Genomic DNA, 21833 nt, shown 5'->3' on the forward strand with positions numbered 1-21833 from the left:
CAGGCTTCCTAAGTGTTCGTCTGAGAGCAGTTGTGGAAATGAATAGTTGGGTTCTGAGAGATGGTTCCTTATTCATAAACTGCTCTCTGCTAAGAACCTAAGATGATCCTTGGCCAAGTGGTAGAAACTGTTCTCTCCCCACAGCTCAGAAAAAGGTACGAATTTGGCATTAGCATCTGGTCTCTTTTTCCTGTTATTCCTCTGGGAACAAATGAGTGACCAAGACTAGTCTAACTGCTTCTCGGGTCCCATTCTTCCAACTGTGCTTCTCTTCTGAGAGAGTTTCAGCGGGATCCATGTTTTCTTCAACTCGCCTTCCTTTTAGCTGTGATGGTTCATACTACTTAACTCATGAGGAAGAGAGGAAGGGGAGCGGAGGAGGACAATGGACACTCTGGCTGGAGCACCTTCCAGTCACCTAGTGTAGGGCTAACTCAGCCCTCACAACCTACCAAAGATACAGGAATTCAGGTTCAAATGAAATATGGCTGGAGGGCTTTGAGCCAGGATTTGGTGGTTTTTATCAGAGCACCCCAGAGACGTAGGTCGATGTGTGTGTGTGTGTGTGTGTGTGTGCACATGTATCTATACACCATGTGTGTGCCTGGTGTCCACACAGGCCAGAAGAGGGTATAGGATCCCCTGCAACTGGAGTTATAGGTGGTTATTAGCAGCTGCATGGGTACTGAAAACCAAACCCACATCCTTTGCAAGAATAGCAAGTGCAACTGGGAGGTGGTTGCACATTCCTTTAATCCCAGCATTTGGGAGGCAGAGGCATGTAGATCTCTGTGAGTTCGAGGCCAGCCTGGTCTACAAAGTGAGTTCCAGAACAGTCAGGACTACAGAGAGATACCCTGTCTCACAAAACAAAACAAACAAGTGCTCTTCAACCACTGAACCATCTCTCCAGCCCCACAAGTGACATCTGCACCTTGGCGAGGAGTTTGGGTATCTGTCGCTTCATCCCAGTAGACTTTTCTAACGGGTTTTCCATCTGGATCTGCTCTCTGACCCTCATTTCATTCACAGAGATGAAGGAGAATTTATTCTCACTCGGCATGCCCCTTACCTTTCTTCTTCTTATCATCCTCCTCCTCCTCCTCCTCACTGGCCCCTAAGAGGGTGAAGATGATTCCAGTCTGGGAGTTGATCCCTACGGCAGTCACCACCATCCGGCCAGAACCTTCCATCACGTGAGTCCCTATCAAAGGGATGGGAGAAGACAGAGACGAGTGCTGCTGGATATTCTCAGCTGCGATTCAGTACGAAATACAAACTTAAAGGCACAGTGATCCCTTTTCTTTATGGGCAGTACTCTGATTAGAAGGCAGTAAGAGAAAGCCAAGAGATGAACCCGTTTAAACCAGACCAAGGAAACAGAGGTCCTTCAAGGCTGATGTATTAACTTTGTGCCATCGTCCCAAATAGCAGGGCTCCTAAAACACTCACTTTATAAAAAAATTTCTTTTAGGTTACTGACATCCCTGTATCAGGACTAGCCTGTAGTGTTATTTTATTTGTGCTAGAACAAATAAAGCTTGGCCGGGCGGTGGTGGCGCACGCCTTTAATTCCAGCACTCGGGAGGCGGATCTCTGTGAGTTCAAGGCCAGCCTGGTCTACAAGAGCTAGTTCCAGGACAGGAACCAAAAAAGCTATGGAGAAACCCTGTCTCGAAAATCAAATCAAATCAATCAATCAATCAATCAATCAATCAATCTTGCCTGAGGATCAGAGTGTGGATGAGCCACTAGTTAGCCATAGAGGCCAGGCAATGGTGACGCACACCTTTAATCCCAGCACTTGGGAGGCAGAGGCAGACAGATCTCTGTGAGTTCAAGGCCACCCTGGACTACACAAGATTGATCCAGTCTAAAAGAGAAACAGAGACAGGTGGTGACGGCTCACACCTTTAATCCTAGTACTTGGGAGTCACATGCCTTTAATCCCAGCACTAGGGAGTTGGGGACAGGAAGGAATGGCTGGGCAGAGAGAAGAATATAAGGCAGGAGGAGGCAGGAGCTAAGGCATTCAGTCTGAGGACTTGAAGAGACAGGATACCCCTGAGGATTTCATAGAGATAAGAACTAATGCTGGCTGCTCGGCTTCTCTTCTCTAGCCTTTCAGCTTTCATCCTCTAATATCTGACCTCCGGGTTTTTATTATTAAGACCAATTAGAATTCGTGTTACATTACCCAAATGTTTCTACTCCATCTGAACCCAAGAGATGAAGAAAGGATGGAGCATTCCGAGCATTCCCTCTACTCAGAGGGAATAGGGCCCAGAACCCGTGAACTTTCTATCTGGGGGCCATGGAATGAGAACCTGGGCAACCAGAGGCTATACCTGAGAGCAACATGGGATCTTTGTCCAGAGATTTCTTGACATGATCTGATTCTCCAGTCAGAGAGCTCTCATCAATCTTCAGGTCATTCCCCTGGATTAGGATTCCATCTGCAGGCAGCAGGTCACCTAGTGCATAAGGGGAAGAGTCACACTTAGGCCAAGCAGGTAAGAGCCAGCATCTCCACGCCACCTCGGGGCTGCTCTCCTGGTAAAATCTACAGGGCTATGGCCCCGTGAGAAGCCCAAGAGCATCTAATTCTAGAGCTGGGTGGGGTTTAGTGGCAGAGGGCCCACCTACACTGCAAATGGCACTGGGTTTGATCTTAGGATCACATATAGCTCCAACTATTATATACCTTGACTCCTAAATCATAGAGAACACAAGTATGACAATCTCTTAGAAGAGTCAGCCATGGCTTTCTCCAGAATTTCTTCCCACAACCTCCTTAAATTCTACTGACAAGTTACCACACGCTGAGGGTTTATTTGGGGGAGGTTCAGAAACTCCTAGCCCCTCATGTCAATGGACTTGCTCCTCATATGTGTGTAGGCCGGAGAAATATGGTGTTCTTACCGTATTTGATCTGGGCAATATCTCCCACCACAATCTCAGCCACGGGGAGTTGGATGAGCTGGCCATTGCGGATAATGCAGAATTTCTGCTCGAGCTCAATGCGGCTCTGCAGCCCCCGGAACTGCTTTTCCTTGCTCCAGTCATTGAAGGCCGTCACTAACACCACAATGATCACTGAGGTAAGGATGGCTGCACCCTCAATCCAGCCGGTTTCCGCTTCTTCCTCTTCATCTAGGCTACCTGAAGCCTGACCACATACTATCCAGGAATGAGAGAAAGAGTCATTGAACCTCTACAAGATGGAAGGTCAAGGGAAGAGAGCAATAGAAAATAACACTCTGAAGCGAAGGGCTGCTCTCCAAGGAAATCAGAGGGTAGCAGAATGGACTCCCATCTCACCATCACTAGATCTATTTGTGTTCATTACCAAACGGCACAAAATATGCCAATGCAAAGCACGCAAAGTGTAGTTGGGGCTCACTGATATTTCCCATAATGCCAAGCACTATGGTCAGGACACACTGAGAGCAGAGGTAAGGACACAGGATGGGTGGCGTTCTGAGTGAGGATGTGGTAGGGGAAGGGGAACAGTTAGGAGAATGGCTTACTAGCTCCTGGCTGTTCTCCTTTGCAGAGCATTCTGGACAACAGGAACACTGTATACTACAACCTGTCAGCCACCGGTACTAAGTACGGTTGCTGGGTAACAGGAACACCGTGTACTACAAACTGTCAGCCACCGGTACTAAGTACGGTTGCTGGGTAACAGGAACACCGTGTACTACAAACTGTCAGCCACCGGTACTAAGTAGGGCTGGTGCCATGGAATGAATCCAGGTCAGCCACATGGGGCCGCTTAGACACTCACTTTCATTATCTCCGCCCGGGGGTCGATAGAAGGACAGGACCAGGGAGATGATGGCTGCAATCTCCAGGATGATGAGAGTGACATCCTGCAGGGCTTCCCACACTAATTCTAAGAAAGTCTTGGGCTTTTTTGGAGGTATCAAGTTCTGTCCAAAAACAAGTCTACGCTTCTCCAGATCTAAAGGGTTCCCAGATAGACCTGAGAAGGAGACAAGAAAGAGAAAAGGGGGTGAGAGGTGATATCAGAAGTCAAGTTAAAGGTCTAATTATTTATTTACTTATTTTTATCTATCTATCTGTCTATATGTCTATCTATCTATCATCTATCTATCTATCTATCTATCTATCTATCTATCTATCTATCTATCTATCTATCTATCTATCTATCTGTATATGCGTCTCTCTGGGAAAGTATATGCTATGTATGTATGTGTGCCTGAAGAAACCAGAGGGGGCAGCATCAGATCTCCTGTGAGCTGCCTAACATGGGTGCTGCCGCCACAATACAGGCTTTTCTAGTGACTGAGCAGCAAGACTATCATGGCTAAACCCTCGGATACCATAGGAAATGCAAAGGCCAGAATCTAGCATAAGGAAAGAACTCCTGATCAGCAAAGGTGGATCTTTGCTGAAAACAACTGGAAGATGTTTACACCTCGATACAATAGTCCAAAGGAGCCAACACTGGATCTTGTGTTGAGACTTTGTGGTGCCAAGAAAGGGGGGGGGTGTCTAAAATGACCCTCAAGAAGCAGAGGAGGAAAAGGTTAAATAGACCAACGTGAAATACTATGGAGTGTATGAAAATGTCAAAATGAGCTGCCTTCCAGAGGGCCCTTTAGAGGCATTTTAGTGTCAGCTGCTTTGACAGATATCAGTGCGCCATGGAATGTCTGACTTACAAACCAGAAGACTGTGTATGGGATAAAAAAGACATGAACTAAAAAAACAAATAAAAATAAAAAGACCTCTGTTCAGTTATGAGACCCAGAATGGGGGTGCAGTGGGAATGTGGCCAACCACCCTGGTTTGCTCAGCACTCCGGGACTATGGAACATTTAAAGGTTTAAAAACGAGCAAAGGGTGACAAGATGGCTTCAGCATGGGACTTTTGCTTCCGTGACCAGGCTAAGTAGATTTCCGTTCCTCAGGGGCTGTGCCCCAGGCTTTAGCTCTAAGAACAGAAGCTCTGGAATGTTCTTGGGATGCACAGGACCCTTCTCTCACAGGACCATGCAGATGCTGGCGATGACCTGAACAAGCTGGCTCACACGTGAGGGCCAAAAGAACCAGCCACTTGTTCCAGGCCACGCAAGGCGGAGACAGAGGCTACCCATGTGTCTTCATTCCACGTTGCAGGAGCTACATCACTGAAGTAGAATCCTCAAGACAAAGTAGTCTTAGGTGCGTCACCCCTGCTGTTCCGTCTACCAGGACCTCCAACAAAAGTGTGGCTGTTTTACTTACTGCTAAGTACTTGGTATGAACTAGACACAGTATTGCAGTTCAGGCTGAATAAGAACCAAGCAAAGCCATGAAGTTTCCAGGTATTACACGGTTCTTGACAGCCAGCATTTTCCTCACTAAACCAGAACATGTAGCCCACCCACACATACTCCCAGGGTGGAGGTGGGGAGGCAGAATTATACTCCATAGCTTCCCACCAATTTTGGCCCCTCTTCTGGACCCTAGAGAGGTCCCAGGTAGAGGGAACCCTTACACAGCTGTGAAGAGCAGTCTGCATTCATTAAGTTCTTTACATAGTGCAGCAAATTACTTTTTTTTTTCTTTCTTTCTTTCTGTTTTGGCTTTGGCACTGGATGCTGTTGGCTGCCTGTTTGGTGGGTTCCCCACAGGTAGGGTAGGGCAATCTTCGTCTTGAAAACAGGTCAGCAGCTGTGGAAGCTCAGCCTCAGGGGCAGAGGATACGCCACTGAGCTTCACATAAAGCAAAAAAATGTGTGTGCCTGGGAGAAAGCAAGGACAGTATGGAGTCCAGGATGTCAGGGACTCCACACTGGGTCATCACTTCCAATGGTGAGGTGAGGGATCGGCACTGTGTGAGGGAGAATGTTCTTCTTTTCCACTGAACAGCACAGAGCACTGTGACCGGAGGAAGGAAGGGGCTAAGCCTTAGGAAGACCTCAAGGCAGAAAAAGATCTTGAAAATGGGCAAACACCACACAGCGAACAGAGCCTGCAGGGTGGGAGGTGGCTACCATTTCCCCAAGCTCATTCCAGCAGCCGGAGAGGAGAGCTCTGAGAGGGAGGAGTCGGAAACAGGTTGGAGGTAGAGCTGGGCAGGAGGGATGATTTCACATCACCCTGTTCACCCTGTGCAGTGAGAGGCTGGAGGGCACGGAGGCAAGGGGCAGGGAACTGTTTGGGGACATGGTGCCTGAGACTGTAATCCAGGGCCCCATCACTCAGCATTAAGGTCCCTCAGTCCAGCTGAGCAGCCAGTTGGGCTCCACAGGGGAGCAAGGCTGGGTTCAAAGCACTAGAAGCCAAGTTTCTTCTCAGCCTCCTCCGCCTGTCCTGCCCTGGGGAAGTCAGGTTCCCAGTCAGGAAGGCAGGGAAGGGCCTGGGAAAAGTGTTCTGGGCAGGGCATCTGGATCCCCAGGCAGGCAGGGGCAGGGTGGCCGGGAGGCAGGGCTTGTTGGTCCTTTGCCCTAGGGGACCAGAGAGGGCAGAGCTGTGCCAGCTCTGGATTATTGCCCTGGATGGACAGACCGGCTCCAGGGAGACAGAAGTTCAGATGCTTTGCTAATCTACTCAGGGTGTTTGGCAAAGATGTGGATTCACAACTCCCAGGGAGGAAATGTCCTTTCTTTCTTTGGTAAGGGTCCTCTGCGTATTGTGAGGGTGACCAAGGAGTTAAAGATAAGAGCCAGGTATAGTGACTCAGGCCTGTATTCCCAGCATTCAAGGGCTAAAGCAGGAGGGTGGTGGCAAGATCAAGGTCATCCTGGACCACAGGTAAGCACGTGCTATAGAACGCCATCTTTAAAAACCTAAAGAGCTACTAAAGATCACTTTAAGGGCTACCTCGCTAACCAACACTCTCCCCAAAGTGAGTCTGCCTGAGCAACCTCCCTCAGTGTGCAGAGGCAGGGTGACCACTTACTCTGCCTGGCTCTCATATTAATACCTAATGATCACTGTGTGCGCTCTCTCTCCCCTCCACCCTTGCTCTCCCGTTCTCAGTCAGCTCCACAAAGATCTATTTAAATATGGAAGGCACTACATGCTACTCATATTCCCAAACCTGTGTGACTTTTCCGTGGAGTGAACCTGGGCACTAAGACCCTTGGTGGCCTCCAAGGCAACTTAGGGGACTCTGGCATTTATCTCTTCCTATTTCCGAGTCTTCCTCAAGCTCAGCATCCCTTCCTTTACTCTCTGAACCTACCCCTCATCCTCACTCTCTGAACCTACCCCCATCCCCACTTCCTGAACCTACCCCCATCCCCACTTCCTGAACCTACCTTCATCCCCACCCTCTGAACCTACCCCCATCCCCACTTTCTGAACCTACCCCCATCCCCACTTCTTGACCCTACCCCTCATCCCCACTTCCTGAACCTACCCCCCATTCCCACTCTCTGAACCTACCCCCATCCCCACTTCCTGAACCTACACCCATCCCCACTCTCTGAACCTACTCCCCCTCCCCACTCTCTGAACCTACACCACATTCCCACTCTCTGAACCTACCTCTCATCCCCACTCTCTGAACCTACCCCACATTCCCACTCTCTGAACCTACCTCTCATCCCCACTCTCTGGACCTACACCACCTCCCCACTCTCTGAACCTACCCCCTTCCCCACTCTCTGACCCTACCCCCATCCCCACTCTCTGAACCTACCCCCATCCCCACTCTCTGAACCTACCCCCATCCCCACTCTCTGAACCTACCCCTCATCCCCACTCTCTGAACCTACCCCACATTCCCACTCTCTGAACCTACCCCCATCCCCACTCTCTGAACCCACCCCAATCCCCACTCTCTGAACCTACCCCCATCCCCACTTCCTGAACCTACCCCCATCCCCACTCTCTGAACCTACCCCCATCCCCACTTCCTGAACCTACCCCCATCCCCACTCTCTGAACCTACCCCCCGTCCCCACTCTCTGAACCTACCCCCATCCCCACTCTCTGAACCTACCCCCATCCCCACTCTCTGAAACTACCCCCATCCCCATTTCCTGAACCTACCCCCCATTTCCACTCTCTGAACCTACCCCCATCCCCACTCTCTGAACCTACCCCCCCTTCCCCACTCTCTGAACCTACCCCTCATCCCCACTCTCTGAACCTACCCCACATTTCCACTCTCTGAACCTACCCCCATCCCCACTCTCTGAACCTACCCCCATCCCCACTCTCTGAACCTATCCCCATCCCCACTCTCTGAACCTACCCCCATCCCCACTCTCTGAACCTACCCCCATCCCCACTTCCTGAACCTACCCCCATCACCACTTCCTGAACCTACCCCTCATTCCCACTCTCTGAACCTACCCCCACCCCACTTCCTGAACCTACCCCTCATCCCCACTTCCTGAACCTACCCCCATCCCCACTTCCTGAACCTACCCCCCATTCCCACTCTCTGAACCTACCACAATCCACACTTCCTGAACCTACCCCCCATTCCCACTCTCTGAACCTAAAGCCCATCCCCATTCTCTGAACCTACCCCCATCCCCACTTCCTGAACCTACCCCCATCCCCACTCTCTGAACCTACCCCCCATTCCCACTCTCTGAACCTACCCCCCCATCCCCACTCTCTGAACCTACCCCCATCCCCAATTCCTGAACCTACCCCCATCCCCACTCTCTTAACCTACCTCCGTCCCCACTATCTGAACCTACCCCCATCCTCACTTCCTGAACCTACGCCCATCCCCACTTCCTGAACCTACCCCCCATTCCCACTCTCTGAACCTACCACCATCCCCACTTCCTGAACCTACCCCCCATTCACACTCTCTGAACCTACCCCTCATCCCCACTCTCTGAACCTACCCCCCATCCCCACTCTCTGAACCTACCCCCATCCCCACTTCCTGAACCTACCCCCATCCCCACTTCCTGAACCTACCCCCCATTCCCACTCTCTGAACCTATCCCCATCCCCATTTCCTGAACCTACCCCATCCCCACTCTCTGAACCTACCCCCCCTTCCCCACTCTCTGAACCTACCCCTCATCCCCACTCTCTGAACCTACCCCCCATTCCCACTCTCTGAACCTACCCCTCATCCCCACTCTCTGAACCTACCCCCCATCCCCACTCTCTGAACCTACCCCCATCCCCACTCTCTGAACCTACCCCCATCCCCACTCTCTGAACCTACCCCCATCCCCACTTCCTGAACCTACCCCCATCACCACTTCCTGAACCTACCCCTCATCCCCACTTCCTGAACCTACCCCCATCCCCACTTCCTGAACCTACCCCCATCCCCACTTCCTGAACCTACCCCCATCCTCACTTCCTGAACCTACCCCCCATTCCCACTCTCTGAACCTACCCCCATCCCCATTCTCTGAACCTACCCCCATCCCCAATTCCTGAACCTACCCCCATCCCCACTCTCTGAACCTACCCCCATCCCCACTCTCTCACCTACACCCCCATCCCCACTCTCTGAACCTACCCCCATCCCCACTTCCTGAACCTAACCCCATCCCCACTCTCTGAACCTACCCCCATCCCCACTCTCTGAACCTACCCCCATCCCCACTTCCTGAACCTACGCCCATCCCCACTTCCTGAACCTACCCCCCCATTCCCACTCTCTGAACCTACCCCCATCCCCACTTCCTGAACCTACCCCCCATTCCCACTCTCTGAACCTACCCCTCATCCCCACTCTCTGAACCTACCCCCCATCCCCACTCTCTGAACCTACCCACCCATCCCCACTCTCTGAACCTACCCCAATCCCCACTTCCTGAACCTACCCCCAATCTCCACTCTCTGAACCTATCCCCATCCCCACTTCCTGAACCTACCCCCCATTCCCACTCTCTGAACCTACCCCTCATCCCCACTCTCTGAACCCAACCCCATCCCCACTTCCTGAACCTACTATCCATTCCCACTCTCTGAACCTACCCCCATCCCCACTTCCTGAACCTACCCCCATCCCCACTCTCTGAACCTACCCCCCATCCCCACTCTCTGAACCTACCCCCCATCCCCACTCTCTGAACCTACCCCCATCCCCACTCTCTGAACCCACCCCCATCCCCACTCTCTGAACCTACCCCCCATCCCCACTCTCTGAACCTACCCCCATCCCCACTCTCTGAACCTACCCCCATCCCCACTCTCTGAACCTACCCCCATCCCCACTTCCTGAACCTACCCCCATCCCCACTTCCTGAACCTACCCCCCATTCCCACTCTCTGAACCTATCCCCATCCCCATTTCCTGAACCTACCCCCATCCCCACTTCCTGAACCTACCCCCATCCCCACTCTCTGAACCTACCCCCCCTTCCCCACTCTCTGAACCTACCCCTCATCCCCACTCTCTGAACCTACCCTCCATTCACACTCTCAGAACCTACCCCAATCCCCACTCTCTGAACCTACCCCCATCCCCATTCTCTGAACCTACCCCCATCCCCATTCTCTGAACCTACCCCCATCCCCACTTCCTGAACCTACCCCCATCCCCACTTCCTGAACCTACCCCCCATTCCCACTCTCTGAACCTACCCCCATCCCCACTTCCTGAACCTACCCCCATCCCCACTTCCTGAACCTACCCCCCATCCCCACTCTCTGAACCTACCCCCATCCCCACTCTCTGAACCTACCCCCATCCCCACTCTCTGAACCTACCCCCATCCCCACTTCCTGAACCTACCCCCATCCCCACTTCCTGAACCTACCCCCATCCCCACTTCCTGAACCTACCCCCCATTCCCACTCTCTGAACCTACCCCCATCCCCACTTCCTGAACCTACCCCTCATCCCCACTTCCTGAACCTACCCCCATCCCCACTTCCTGAACCTACCCCCCATTCCCACTCTCTGAACCTAACCCCCATCCCCATTCTCTGAACCTACCCCCATCCCCACTTCCTGAACCTACCCCCATCCCCACTCTCTGAACCTACCCCCAATTCCCACTCTCTCACCTACCCCCCCATCCCCACTCTCTGAACCTACCCCCATCCCACTTCCTGAACCTACCCCCATCCCCACTCTCTGAACCTACCCCCATCCCCACTCTCTGAACCTACCCCCATCCCCACTTCCTGAACCTACGCCCATCCCCACTTCCTGAACCTACCCCCCATTCCCACTCTCTGAACCTACCCCCATCCCCACTCCCTAACCTACCCGCCATCTCCACTCTCTGAACCTACCCCCATCCCCACTTCCTGAACCTACCCCCCATTCCCACTCTCTGAACCTACCCCTCATCCCCACTCTCTGAACCCAACCCCATCCCCACTTCCTGAACCTACTCCCCATTCCCACTCTCTGAACCTACCCCCATCCCCACTTCCTGATCCTACCCCCATCCCCATTCTCTGAACCTACCCCCCATTCCCACTCTCTGAACCTACCCCCCCATCCCCACTCTCTGAACCTACCCCCATCCCCACTTCCTGAACCTACCCCCATCCCCATTCTCTGAACCTACCCCCCATTCCCACTCTCTGAACCTACCCCCCCCATCCCCACTCTCTGAACCTACCCCCATCCCCACTTCCTGAACCTACCCCCCATCCCCACTCTCTGAACCTACCCCCATCCCCACTTCCTGAACCTACCCCCATTCCCACTCTCTGAACCTACCCCCATCCCCACTTCCTGAACCTACCCCCCATCCCCACTCTCTGAACCTACCCTTATCCCCACTTCCTGAACCTACCCCCATTCCCACTCTCTGAACCTACCCCCATCCCCACTTCCTGAACCTACCCCCCATCCCCATTCTCTGAACCTACCCCCCATTCCCACTCTCTGAACCTACCCCCATTCCCACTTCCTGAACCAACCCCTCATTCCCACTTCAGCCTTTGCATACACTGTTGCCACCTCTTTCCCCAACCGAGCCTCTCTCTGGGCTGCCCCTCCCATCCTTCTGGTCTCTGTCTCCATCTTGGGGAGGCTGAGGCTGCCCTTAGCTGTGGCACTCCCCATTTCCCAGGTCACTCTCCAGTTTCCCTCCACATCTCTCATCCCTACCTAACACTAAGGCCTTATTCATCTATTGCTTGACTCCCCCATCCCTCCCAGAGCAGGGTGCTTGTCTTTCTTTGATTCTGAGGCCTATGGCAGCACCTGGCACACACACACACACACACACACACACACACACACACACACACACACACTCCAGCCTGCCGAATGAACTGAGTGGATGAGTAATGAATGAAGCTGCTCACGTTGAAGTGATTGCTGTGTGACAGGTACTTCACCAGGCAGACTTTGCGCCTCATCCAAATATCAAAGGTAGCAGAGGCAGCTATCATGGACCCTATTGTACGTGCAAAACAGCCAAGGCTTGAAGAGGTGATGAGCTCCTGGTGTGAGCAGGGGCAAGGTCTGCATTACCCACAGCAGGCAGCTGGGTGCCAGCCTATACCCAAAGGCTCCTGGGATATGAGGGCAATAGGGCTCAACTAAAGCCCTATTCTTTTTTTTTAAAAAAAAATTATTTTTTTATTATATATACAACATTCTGCCTCCATGTATGCCTGCAGGCCAGAAGAGGGCACCAGATCTCATTACAGATGGTTGTGAGCCACCATGTGGTTACTGGGAATTGAACTCAGGTCCTCTGAAAGAACAGTCAATGCTCTTAACAACTGAGCCATCTCTACAGCCCCTAAAGCTCCATTCTAGTGTGACCGACTTCCCTAGGTTTCCTGGGACTGCCCAGGTTTCAGTACTGGTAGCAAATGGGAAGGTTGCCACCTTGTTTCTTACGCCACAGGGTTGGCCCACTCCCCTCTGTACCTCTGAGCAAGCCAGCGCTGCCCTTATGGGCTATGACTGGAGGGGTTGGTTTCTGCCTTTTTCCTGTCCTCAGGGATGGTGGCTTCATCATCGTGGGCCAGCCTATGAAGCCTGTGCTCATCAAAAGGCTCCGATGGCCTTTTCTGGACTCAGGCAAATGAAGGAAAATACATTCTAGATAATACACAAGGTGAAAGCTGCCCTCACCTAGATGTTCTCTCAGAGGAACACACTTGCTCCCTCTTGCCCTTTTCTTTGAAGCATACGTGTGTGTGTGTTCAGGCACATGCATGCTGTGCACACACGTGTGCTGCACATGTAGAAGTTGGCTCTCTCCTTCCACTACGTAGGTCAGGGGGATCAGACTCGGGCCATCAGCGTGGCAGTGGGAGTCCTTACTCACTGTGCCATCTCGCCCGCTCCACACCCATGTCCTATTTTCTGCTCATCAATCTGCCCCACCTTAGTCACACGCAGACTGTACAATAGCTCCCCTAAGAAGTCAAGTGGCTGTCCGGGTTCCCAGAGCACTCGGCAGGAGGGCAGGGAGGGCCCTGGATGTCAGCCTGGGAATCCTCTTTGACATGTGGTGCGGCACAGGAAAGCCATGTGGGGCTGGGAGCTCTGCCAATTTCCAGCTTTGGGCTTTCCACTCCATTCTTTCCACCCTAGAGAGGCTTCCCAGGCCTGAGCTCAGCGGCCGTAACCTCGCATGAATAGCTGCCCAGCTCAGAAAGAGGTTTTGGGCCCTGATTTCCATGGTGGCTTCTCAAATACTTACATAGCCTGCTGGAGAGAGGAGGGAGGACTTGGCAAGAACACTGTACAGAAAACACAGGAAAAGGGGCTTCCCGAGAAATTCATGAGGAAAATTTGTCTCTGAGAACATGAGAGAGATAGCCCCACCCAGACCGAGAGTGCTCCTAATCCTTAGAACCAGACTGAGCGCTAGGGCTGGGAGGGGCAAAGGGAATGCGCATCTGTGAAGTCAGTGCCCACGCCCATGCTGGGGAGTTGTAAGGTCCTTGTCCAGGCTGTGCAGGCCAGAGCCAGCAACAGTGAGCATTGGTGTCTGCTACAAGCCTATGTAGTAGGACCCAGGACAGGAGGAGTGGGGCCCAGCCTGATGTGGTGTGACTCGAGCACGAAAGGGCCTGGGCCAGCCTCCTGCTGACACTAGGGCAGAGGCGCCTCTTATCAGAGCAAGCTCAGCCCCAGAAAGGGTGGGTCTAGGTCAGACTTCATGAGGGACTTCCCAGATGTCTGAATTATGATACCGTGCCAAAGAAGTTAGAAGAAAAGCCTCTCCCATACAGATAGTGCAAGGGAGAAGTTTCTTGAGGTTGATTGAAGGCAGCCATATTTTGGAACACGAGAACAGACACTGGGTACATTTCAAGATCCGGGTATGTAGTTAAGTGGTGGAGAGCTTGCCTGGCTGACAGACTCGAATTCTATTCTCTGGCCTTACCTCTAAAATAAAAATGTATCTCCAAGTCCTTCTTAAAATACTGGACAGGCTTCTAGGAGAGGAATAGCTTAAGAGCAGAGGGTCTGTGGGGTGGACACGGCTCCTTTTCCTAGCCAAAAGCTGTGCTTTCAAGCAACGCACAGCACCTTTTCTGTTTCAACACATTCAGCTCAATATATATCAACAGATATAGCCAGGAGACACACTGCTCTGGATTCCCAGCGCTGAGATGGAGGGGAACAGACACACGGTCAAAGTAAAAAGGGCACTGACCGGGCGGTGGTGGCGCATGCCTTTAATCCCAGCACTCAGGAGGCAGAGGCAGGCGGATCTCTAAGTTGGAGGCCAACCTGGTCTACAGAGTGAGTTCTAGGACAGCCAGGGATACACAGAGACACCCTGTCTCAAAAAAACCAAAACCAACAACAATAAAAGAAAGAGGACACTGGACTAGACAACAACAGTGTTCCCTCCAGGGTGGCAGCTTCCCCGGGGTCCATCTTTAGCAACCCCCCACCCCTACTCCATCCTAGCTCCGACATAGGGAAGAGGAAGTCCCCAGAGCATCATCTGCCCTCTTCATTCCTCTGCTCTGCCACCTTCCTGTGCTGCATGCATGTGCTTCCCACCAGCGTCATGTTCCCAGTGCTCACACCTTTGAGCTAAATAAAAAGAGCGAAAGCCCTACTTCTAAGGGGAAACGCAACTGTCTGCCTCAGCCAAGGAGGGAACACCAATTTCCTTTCCCTCTTGCTGAAGGTTCAAGGTAACACAACTGAAAGGTTCAAGAGAAAATAGGAGGAGCTGGGGAGATAGCTCCATTGGTAGGGCACTTGCCTAACATGTACAAAGCTGTGGATTCAGTCCCCAGCACCATATAAAACAAGGCAAGGAAGTACAACCTTGTAATCCCAGCACTTAGGAAGTGTAAACAGGAGGATCAGAAATCCAAAGTCATCTATAGCTACATAGCATGTTTGAGGCCAGCCTAGACTACATGAGACCCCGTCTCAAAAGGAGAAAGAAAAAGAGCTGGAGCTATGGCTCAGCAGTTAAGAGCTCTGTTACTCTTGCTGAGGACCTGGGTTCAATTCCCAGTGCATACAAGGTGGCTCACAGTCATCTCTAGCTCAGTTCCTGGGGATCTGATGGCCTCTTCTGACGTACTCTGGTACTGGACATGAACATACATATATGCTGGCAAAACACTCATACACACAAAATAAATTAAAAAGAAAAAAAGAGAACCAAAGCAGAAGCCAAGAATGGAGCATGCCTATCATTCCAGCATTTGAGAGGTTGAGGCAGGAGAATCAATGTGAATACAAGGCCAACCAACCAACCAACAAAAAACCCCCACTCACCTCAAATTAGAGGCTGGAATGTAATTCAGAGGAAGAGGGAATAGAAGGCCGCTATTCACACACTAATTAGACAAAAAAGGCAAACCAAACTCAAGAACATGTAATACTTGGAAGAATTGCGGCTGAGTTCCCGAGTCTCCCCTGAGTCTCCCAGCACTGAGGTGCCAAGCCCGGGGAGAGGAAAAGGCAGGGGCACTTCCAGATCCAGAAGACCTCACTGTACTCTCCTGTCGAGGGCTCTAACCCCTGCCTGGTACATGGTGCCCATAAACTCAGATGCTCAGCTTTGGGCAAGGAGGGGCTAGATGGCTAAGGGTTGACAGAGTGTGGGGTTGGGTGGGGACTGCTCTCCTGGCCTAATTCAACCCTAGGCATAAAATTTAAACTAGACAGGGACATTCCCAGGTGCCAGAAAGCTTCCCTGTAGGGGCGGGAGGCCACCTTCACCTGCCTTCGTTCTCCAATCCTCTCATCCTCTAGATGTTATGGAAACCCTACTCACTCCTCCACCAGGCATTAAGAATTTCCCTAATGAAGCCACAGGCCCGGCCCACACTGCTCACACTGGCCCACACCCAGGGCAGTTAGCCCTTTCTCGCTGTTTGGATCGGGCTGTGCGCATGTGTCCATCACCTCCCTGCAAGATATCCCTCCAGTGTGAGACTCACCGAAAATGAGCACTAGCGGATTTACCCGAGGTGTGATGGCCCAGTGGACCAGAGAACGCTGGTCTCTGCAGCCAGGCCCAAAACATATGCTAGGAAGGAACCTGGCAGCCCTAGGGGAGGTGGGATAAGAGTCCACAGAGAAGGCAATGGCAGAGGCTGTAACAAGAGGTTGTGCCTTTCAGATTCATGAGCTCTGCCAAACTGATATTCCAAAATGAATATTAGAGAGGAAAGAAAGCCAAAGAAGCCAGGCCCCTGCCTCTGTCCCACCTACACTATCTGTATTCAGTGACCTAGCTCGTCACTTTCCCCAACACTAGCATTCCCTAAAATGGTGGAATCTAAGTATGTGTGTGTGTGGTCGGGGAAGGTCATGCTCTACCTTTTGGAGAGCAGGGAGAAAGTATTAGAACTTTCTATATTACCTCGGCCATTTTCCTCTTTCCTTCCTTCCTTCCTTCCTTCCTTCCTTCCTTCCTTCCTTCCTTCCTTCCTTCCTTCCATTTTCCTTCCTTCTTTTTTTGGTTTTAGTTTTCCGAGACAGGGTTTCTCTGTGTAACAGCTCTGTCTGTCTATCCAGGAACTCAGTCTGTAGACCAGGCTGGCCTCTGATTCACAGAGCTCTGCCTGCCTCTGCCTCTCAGGCTCAAATGCACCACTACTGCCTGGATCCATTTCTATGCCTGCACATCTGACTGTATAAAGAATTTAGTGTTAGCAGCAGACTAGCAATGGTTCAGATGTGTCACAAGTGAACATTTACTGGGCATATATCAGTTTCTTTCCAGATTGATAATGCTACTAGAAATTACAGCTTAGTGACGAGCAGCTGTCTCGCACTGGCAGACCTCAGTTTGATCCCCAGCACCTTTCTGGGGGTGGATTTGATTGATCTCAGTCTGCCCTGTAGAGGAAGAGCCCAATCCTAGTATGTTCCAGAGAGTGCTAAGATGTCCACATCCAAGTAGCACATGGTGGCAAGAACACAGCAAAACCCCAGAGATCTTAAGGTGACAGGAGTTGTTCATCTAAATCTTGAAATTAGTGAACTCCAGATCATAATTTAGTTTGTCTTTAAACAGGTTCTCCTCCCTCTGGTCATTCCCCAAAGAATTTCATCATCCCGAACTCAACAGCTGCTCAGTAGTTAGGAAAGACAAGGATGCTCGCATTGTAGACTAGGAAGACTCTGGAAGGGGAACAACCAGCACACAGCATGGCCATGCTGGAGTATCCCTAGGCAAGCCTTAGATGCCACCGAGGGATGGGGTCGAGCTCCCAAGCCCCTCTCTTTCCCATTGATCCGTCATTTTAGCTCCTGTGCTGTGTGTCCTCTCAGCACTCTTCTTCCTCCACACAGCACAAGAGCGAGAGCTGAGAATTATCTTTCATGCGTGTGTGCAACTTCTATTGACTTGTAGGCTCTGTGGGAGGAGACAGTGTGTGCTGTCATGGTCACCAATGTGAGGCCATCCACTGAGGAGGTACTAGTTGTTGCATGTTGTTGGAGGCAGGTCAGAGGACCTTAACTGCTGTGCTGCCGTACAGTCCTGGAGGGAGGATGATGTGGAAGGCTAGAGATGGCACATGAGACATAAAGCCCAAGCAACATTATATCCAAATTCAACAGAGATGGTCTTAGCCACTGAAAAGCAGCCCTATGTCAGTGATTTATAGTTTATTTAAAGCTCCCTTTTCTGATCCTTCTTCTCTATGCCCAGAACTTCCTCCCATCTGCCAGCCTACCTGCTCCCCAGAAGACAACTTTTCTCCTACCTAGGGTGGTATGGCAGAGGGGGCACATGGAAGGCTCCTACGTGGAAGAAAGAATACATCCTTCTATCCAGTCCAAGGGTCTCTCACCCAGTTTCCTCCTTCCACACTAAGGGGCGCTGAGACTGAGAACATGCCTCCTCAAGACAAGGGGATGGTCACTCCAGATTCGCCAAGTGTTCCCTCCTCAGGAAGTCCTGAGATGGGAGGGACAGCTCAGAGGATAACAGCTATTTCCTATCCCAAGTCCCCTGAACTGCTTTGCTCTAGGAGACTCGGAGAGACTTCTGGAAATGGGGCAGAGAGAGAAGATGAGAAAATAAAAGGGGGTTGGAGGAATTAGGGTTGAAAATTTAGCCTGGATTACACAATGAGGCTCTGTTGAGAGGAAGATGAACTGGGATGGGGGAGGGGTTCATGAGATCCAGCGCCGCTCCCCCCCACCAGGATCTATCTGTAGTTAATAATGGGGGGGGGGGGAGAAAAGAGACTTTTCACCCCCAGGGTACTTGGTAAGGTACCCATGCTCCTGTAAGTAAGTACACAGCTTTTCATCAATGTTTATGTAACAACTCTAGTGAAATTCAATGGGTCATTAGAAGAGGAGGAGGAGGGCATGACAGACAACCAGAAAGTGGAAGGGGGATGAGTCAGAAAGATGAGGTCATCAGTGGGAATGAGACAGAGTGAGAGGGTGATGGTGAATGTGACCAAATGTACTGCAGACATGTATGATGCATCGCACACATGTATGAAATGTTGGCATGAAGTCCAGTATTACACATAATTAATAATTTAATATTATAAACTTTTTTAAAAAAGATATTTGAAACTGGGGAAAAAAGAAAGTGAAAAAGGGTTCCACTGGGGTAAAATGCCGAGTCCCTCTACTGACAAGCCCACACTGACAAAGTGTCCTATAAACTTTGTTTAGACAAAGCCATAAAGACAGGTATCTGGGAGCTGGAGCGATGGCTAACACTTGCTGCTCTTGCAGAAGACTTGGGTTCAGTTCCCAGTACCTGAATGGTGGCTCACAACCATCTGTAACTCCAGGTTCAGCGGGTCTGATGCACTATTTGAATTCTGCAGGCAACAGGTTTGCACATGGTACATAAACATAATATGTAAACAAAACGCTGACACACATAACGTCAAGTAAATAAATAAACAAATTTAGACTGGAGCCCCTGGCTTCTTCCACATCTTCCCTCCCCTTCTTATTTCTCTAAATGTCCCTCCTCTTTTTTGGTCGCCCTCTCAACTTTGTGGATACTCACTGTTGAATGCTGAGGTTGTCCAGCACCAACCCCTCTCCCTGCTCAGGGTCTTCTTTATTCTAACCTACTCTGGGCTGAGGAGCAACTGTTGCCCCAACACATTAGTGCAATGCTGGCATAGTCCTAGCGGGTGCATTGACCCGCTTCCACATCTATCAGACATTAAAATTCAAAACCAGGCGCTGGAAAGGTGGCTCAGCAGTTCAAAGAGCTTACTACTCTTGCAGAGGATCTGAATTCAGTTTCCAGTACCCACATGTCAGCTCACAGTTACACGTAACTGTATGGTGGGCTGAGTAGGTATGGCCACCATAAACTCGTGTGTTTGACTGTTTGGCCCATGGGGACTGGCACTATGAGGAGGTACGGCCTTGTTGGAGGAAGTGTGCCACTGCGGGGGAGGGGCGCTTTGAGGGCTCAGATGTTTAAGTGTAGGTTCAGTGGCACATAGTTCTTTTGGGGCTGCCTGAAGATCAAAATGTAGGACTCTCAGCTCCTTTTCCAGCACCGTGTCTGCTTGCTTGCCATGATGATAATGGACTAAACCTCTGAAACTGTAAAACAGCCCCAATTAAATGCTTTCTTTTATAAAAGTTGCCATGATCATGGTGTCTCTTCACAGCAACAGAAACTCTAAGTCAGTTTCAGGGGATCTATGACACTAACTTCTGGCATCAGCATCCATGATGTACATAAATTCACTCAGGTGCACGCTAGCGCGCGCGCACACACACACACAAAACACCTTTTAAAATACAAAATGAACTTTAGGTCCTCTGCACTTCTGTGCACAAGAGGAAACAGAACATTAATAGACTGTGAGCCAGAAAATCGACACTGCTCTCCTGGTACAAAGACCTCAGGCAGGTCATTAAAACTCTTTAGCTTAGCAGAGAATATTAAGTTTAAGTTCTAGTCAAACAGCAAACTCAATCAATAAAAAGGAAAAAAAAAAAAAACCCAAGTCCTGTCTGCCTCTAGAATTGTATAGAGGCCAACAAAATCATGTTAGTGTCAAAACCCCCAAGTGTCCTTAAGCCTCCTTATTAGCCACAATTTGAAAAGTTGCATCTACACTAAACATGCTGTCAATCCAAGCCAACAATAAAAGAAAAAGGGCCATGCTCTATTTCCCTCACCACCAGCCCTCTGACCCAAAAGTCAGGCTAGTTTCAAATTCCCAGACTCATGAAATTCCCAGAGTAACCAGGACTTCTGGCAAACGCTCCTCCACTCCAATCTACTCAAACTTATTTCATCTTGTTTTCTAACTAGAATTCAAGCTCACTCCCTTATCTTTATTCCCAGTATGAATCAGCAGGAGCCTCCTACAGGTGATAAAATCATAGCCTGAGTGGCATCAACGAGTGGTCTTCCGGTAATTTTTTTTAGAAGGTAAATTGTCATAATTCCATGAAAGGATTAGGGAAACGGGAGGAAAGTCTGGATCCTGCTCTTAGGAGCCCCCAGGTTTTAGCTTATTGGATTCCTGAGTCTACTTTGTGGAAGAAACATCTGACCTGAACAATACACCCAGCCTCAGTTCTGATGGGTGTCTGTAAAGAAAAACCTGCAGGTCTCAGGAAAGCACCACCTGGTACATCCTCTCCTTAGAGCCCACACTGCTATACGTCACTGAGAAAGAAGCTCAAAGGACACAGGCTTGGTGGTACATGACACTTAGAAAGGCTGAAGCAGGAGGATCACAGGTTCCAGGTCAGCCTTGGTGGCAGGGTGATAATGTCTTGGGGATGGTGGTGGGGGACAACAGGAGGACATGGTGGGTGTGGCAATGCTTGCCTGTAAATCCCAGCACTTGGGAGGCTGAAGCAGGATAACTGGGGTGAGTTCAAGACCATCCTGGGCTCCAAAGTGAGACCTTGTTTCAATAAATTAAAAACAAACAAACAAACAAAAAAACCCAACTTGAGCTGGCAGGAAGTGGAGAGTGTCCCGAGTATTAGACATAAGCTAGAAGGCCCAGGGGAGCTCCCTGATGGCAACCAACCACTGCCATCTTCAGCCTCTGAGGTGACAGGGAGCATGGGAGACAGACAACAGTTGCGGTCGCACATACCTTAGCCATATTAGAGATTATGATTCTTTGAAACTTATGGACACTCATATTCTGGCAAAATCTCCAGGCACATGTGCTCTGCTTAATTTTTTCAACACTTGTTATCAGTTTTCACACGTACACACAAACACATGCACTGTACTATTTAATCCCAGTAACTCTATGGGCTAAATATAAACATTATTTCAAACACCTGAACTCAAAGCTTCTGAGCTATATACCAGGCCTGCAATCCCGTCTGCTTGGAGACAGGCAGGAGAATCATGATCTGAAAGCCTGCCTACGCTACAGAGTGAGTTCAAGTCCAACCTGGGCAATGTAGTGAGAATCTGTCTTAAATAAAAAGTAAAAAAGAGGGCTGACACTGTAGCTTAGTGGTGGTGGTGGTGAGGGCAGGGGGCTTGTGC

At 50.5% G+C, this 21833-nt stretch overlaps 1 protein-coding gene across 5 annotated transcripts in view; it reads right to left on the reverse strand.

The window, feature by feature from the left end:
* Atp2b4 (ATPase plasma membrane Ca2+ transporting 4) overlaps window positions 1–21833 on the reverse strand; it is a 108189-nt gene that overhangs the window by 37825 nt on the left and 48531 nt on the right. For all 5 annotated transcript variants that reach the window (XM_075988006.1, XM_075988009.1, XM_075988005.1 and 2 more), the window contains exons 3-6: window positions 3791–3988; window positions 2923–3180; window positions 2349–2474; window positions 1073–1204 (exon numbers count right to left, since the gene is read on the reverse strand). In XM_075988006.1, the coding sequence (XP_075844121.1) occupies window positions 1073–1204; window positions 2349–2474; window positions 2923–3180; window positions 3791–3988 (714 nt within the window). The remainder of the gene's footprint in view (window positions 1–1072; window positions 1205–2348; window positions 2475–2922; window positions 3181–3790; window positions 3989–21833) is intronic.

The sequence above is a fragment of the Microtus pennsylvanicus genome, chromosome 10, assembly GCF_037038515.1.
Source record: "Microtus pennsylvanicus isolate mMicPen1 chromosome 10, mMicPen1.hap1, whole genome shotgun sequence".
NCBI classification, from domain to species: Eukaryota; Metazoa; Chordata; class Mammalia; order Rodentia; family Cricetidae; genus Microtus; species Microtus pennsylvanicus.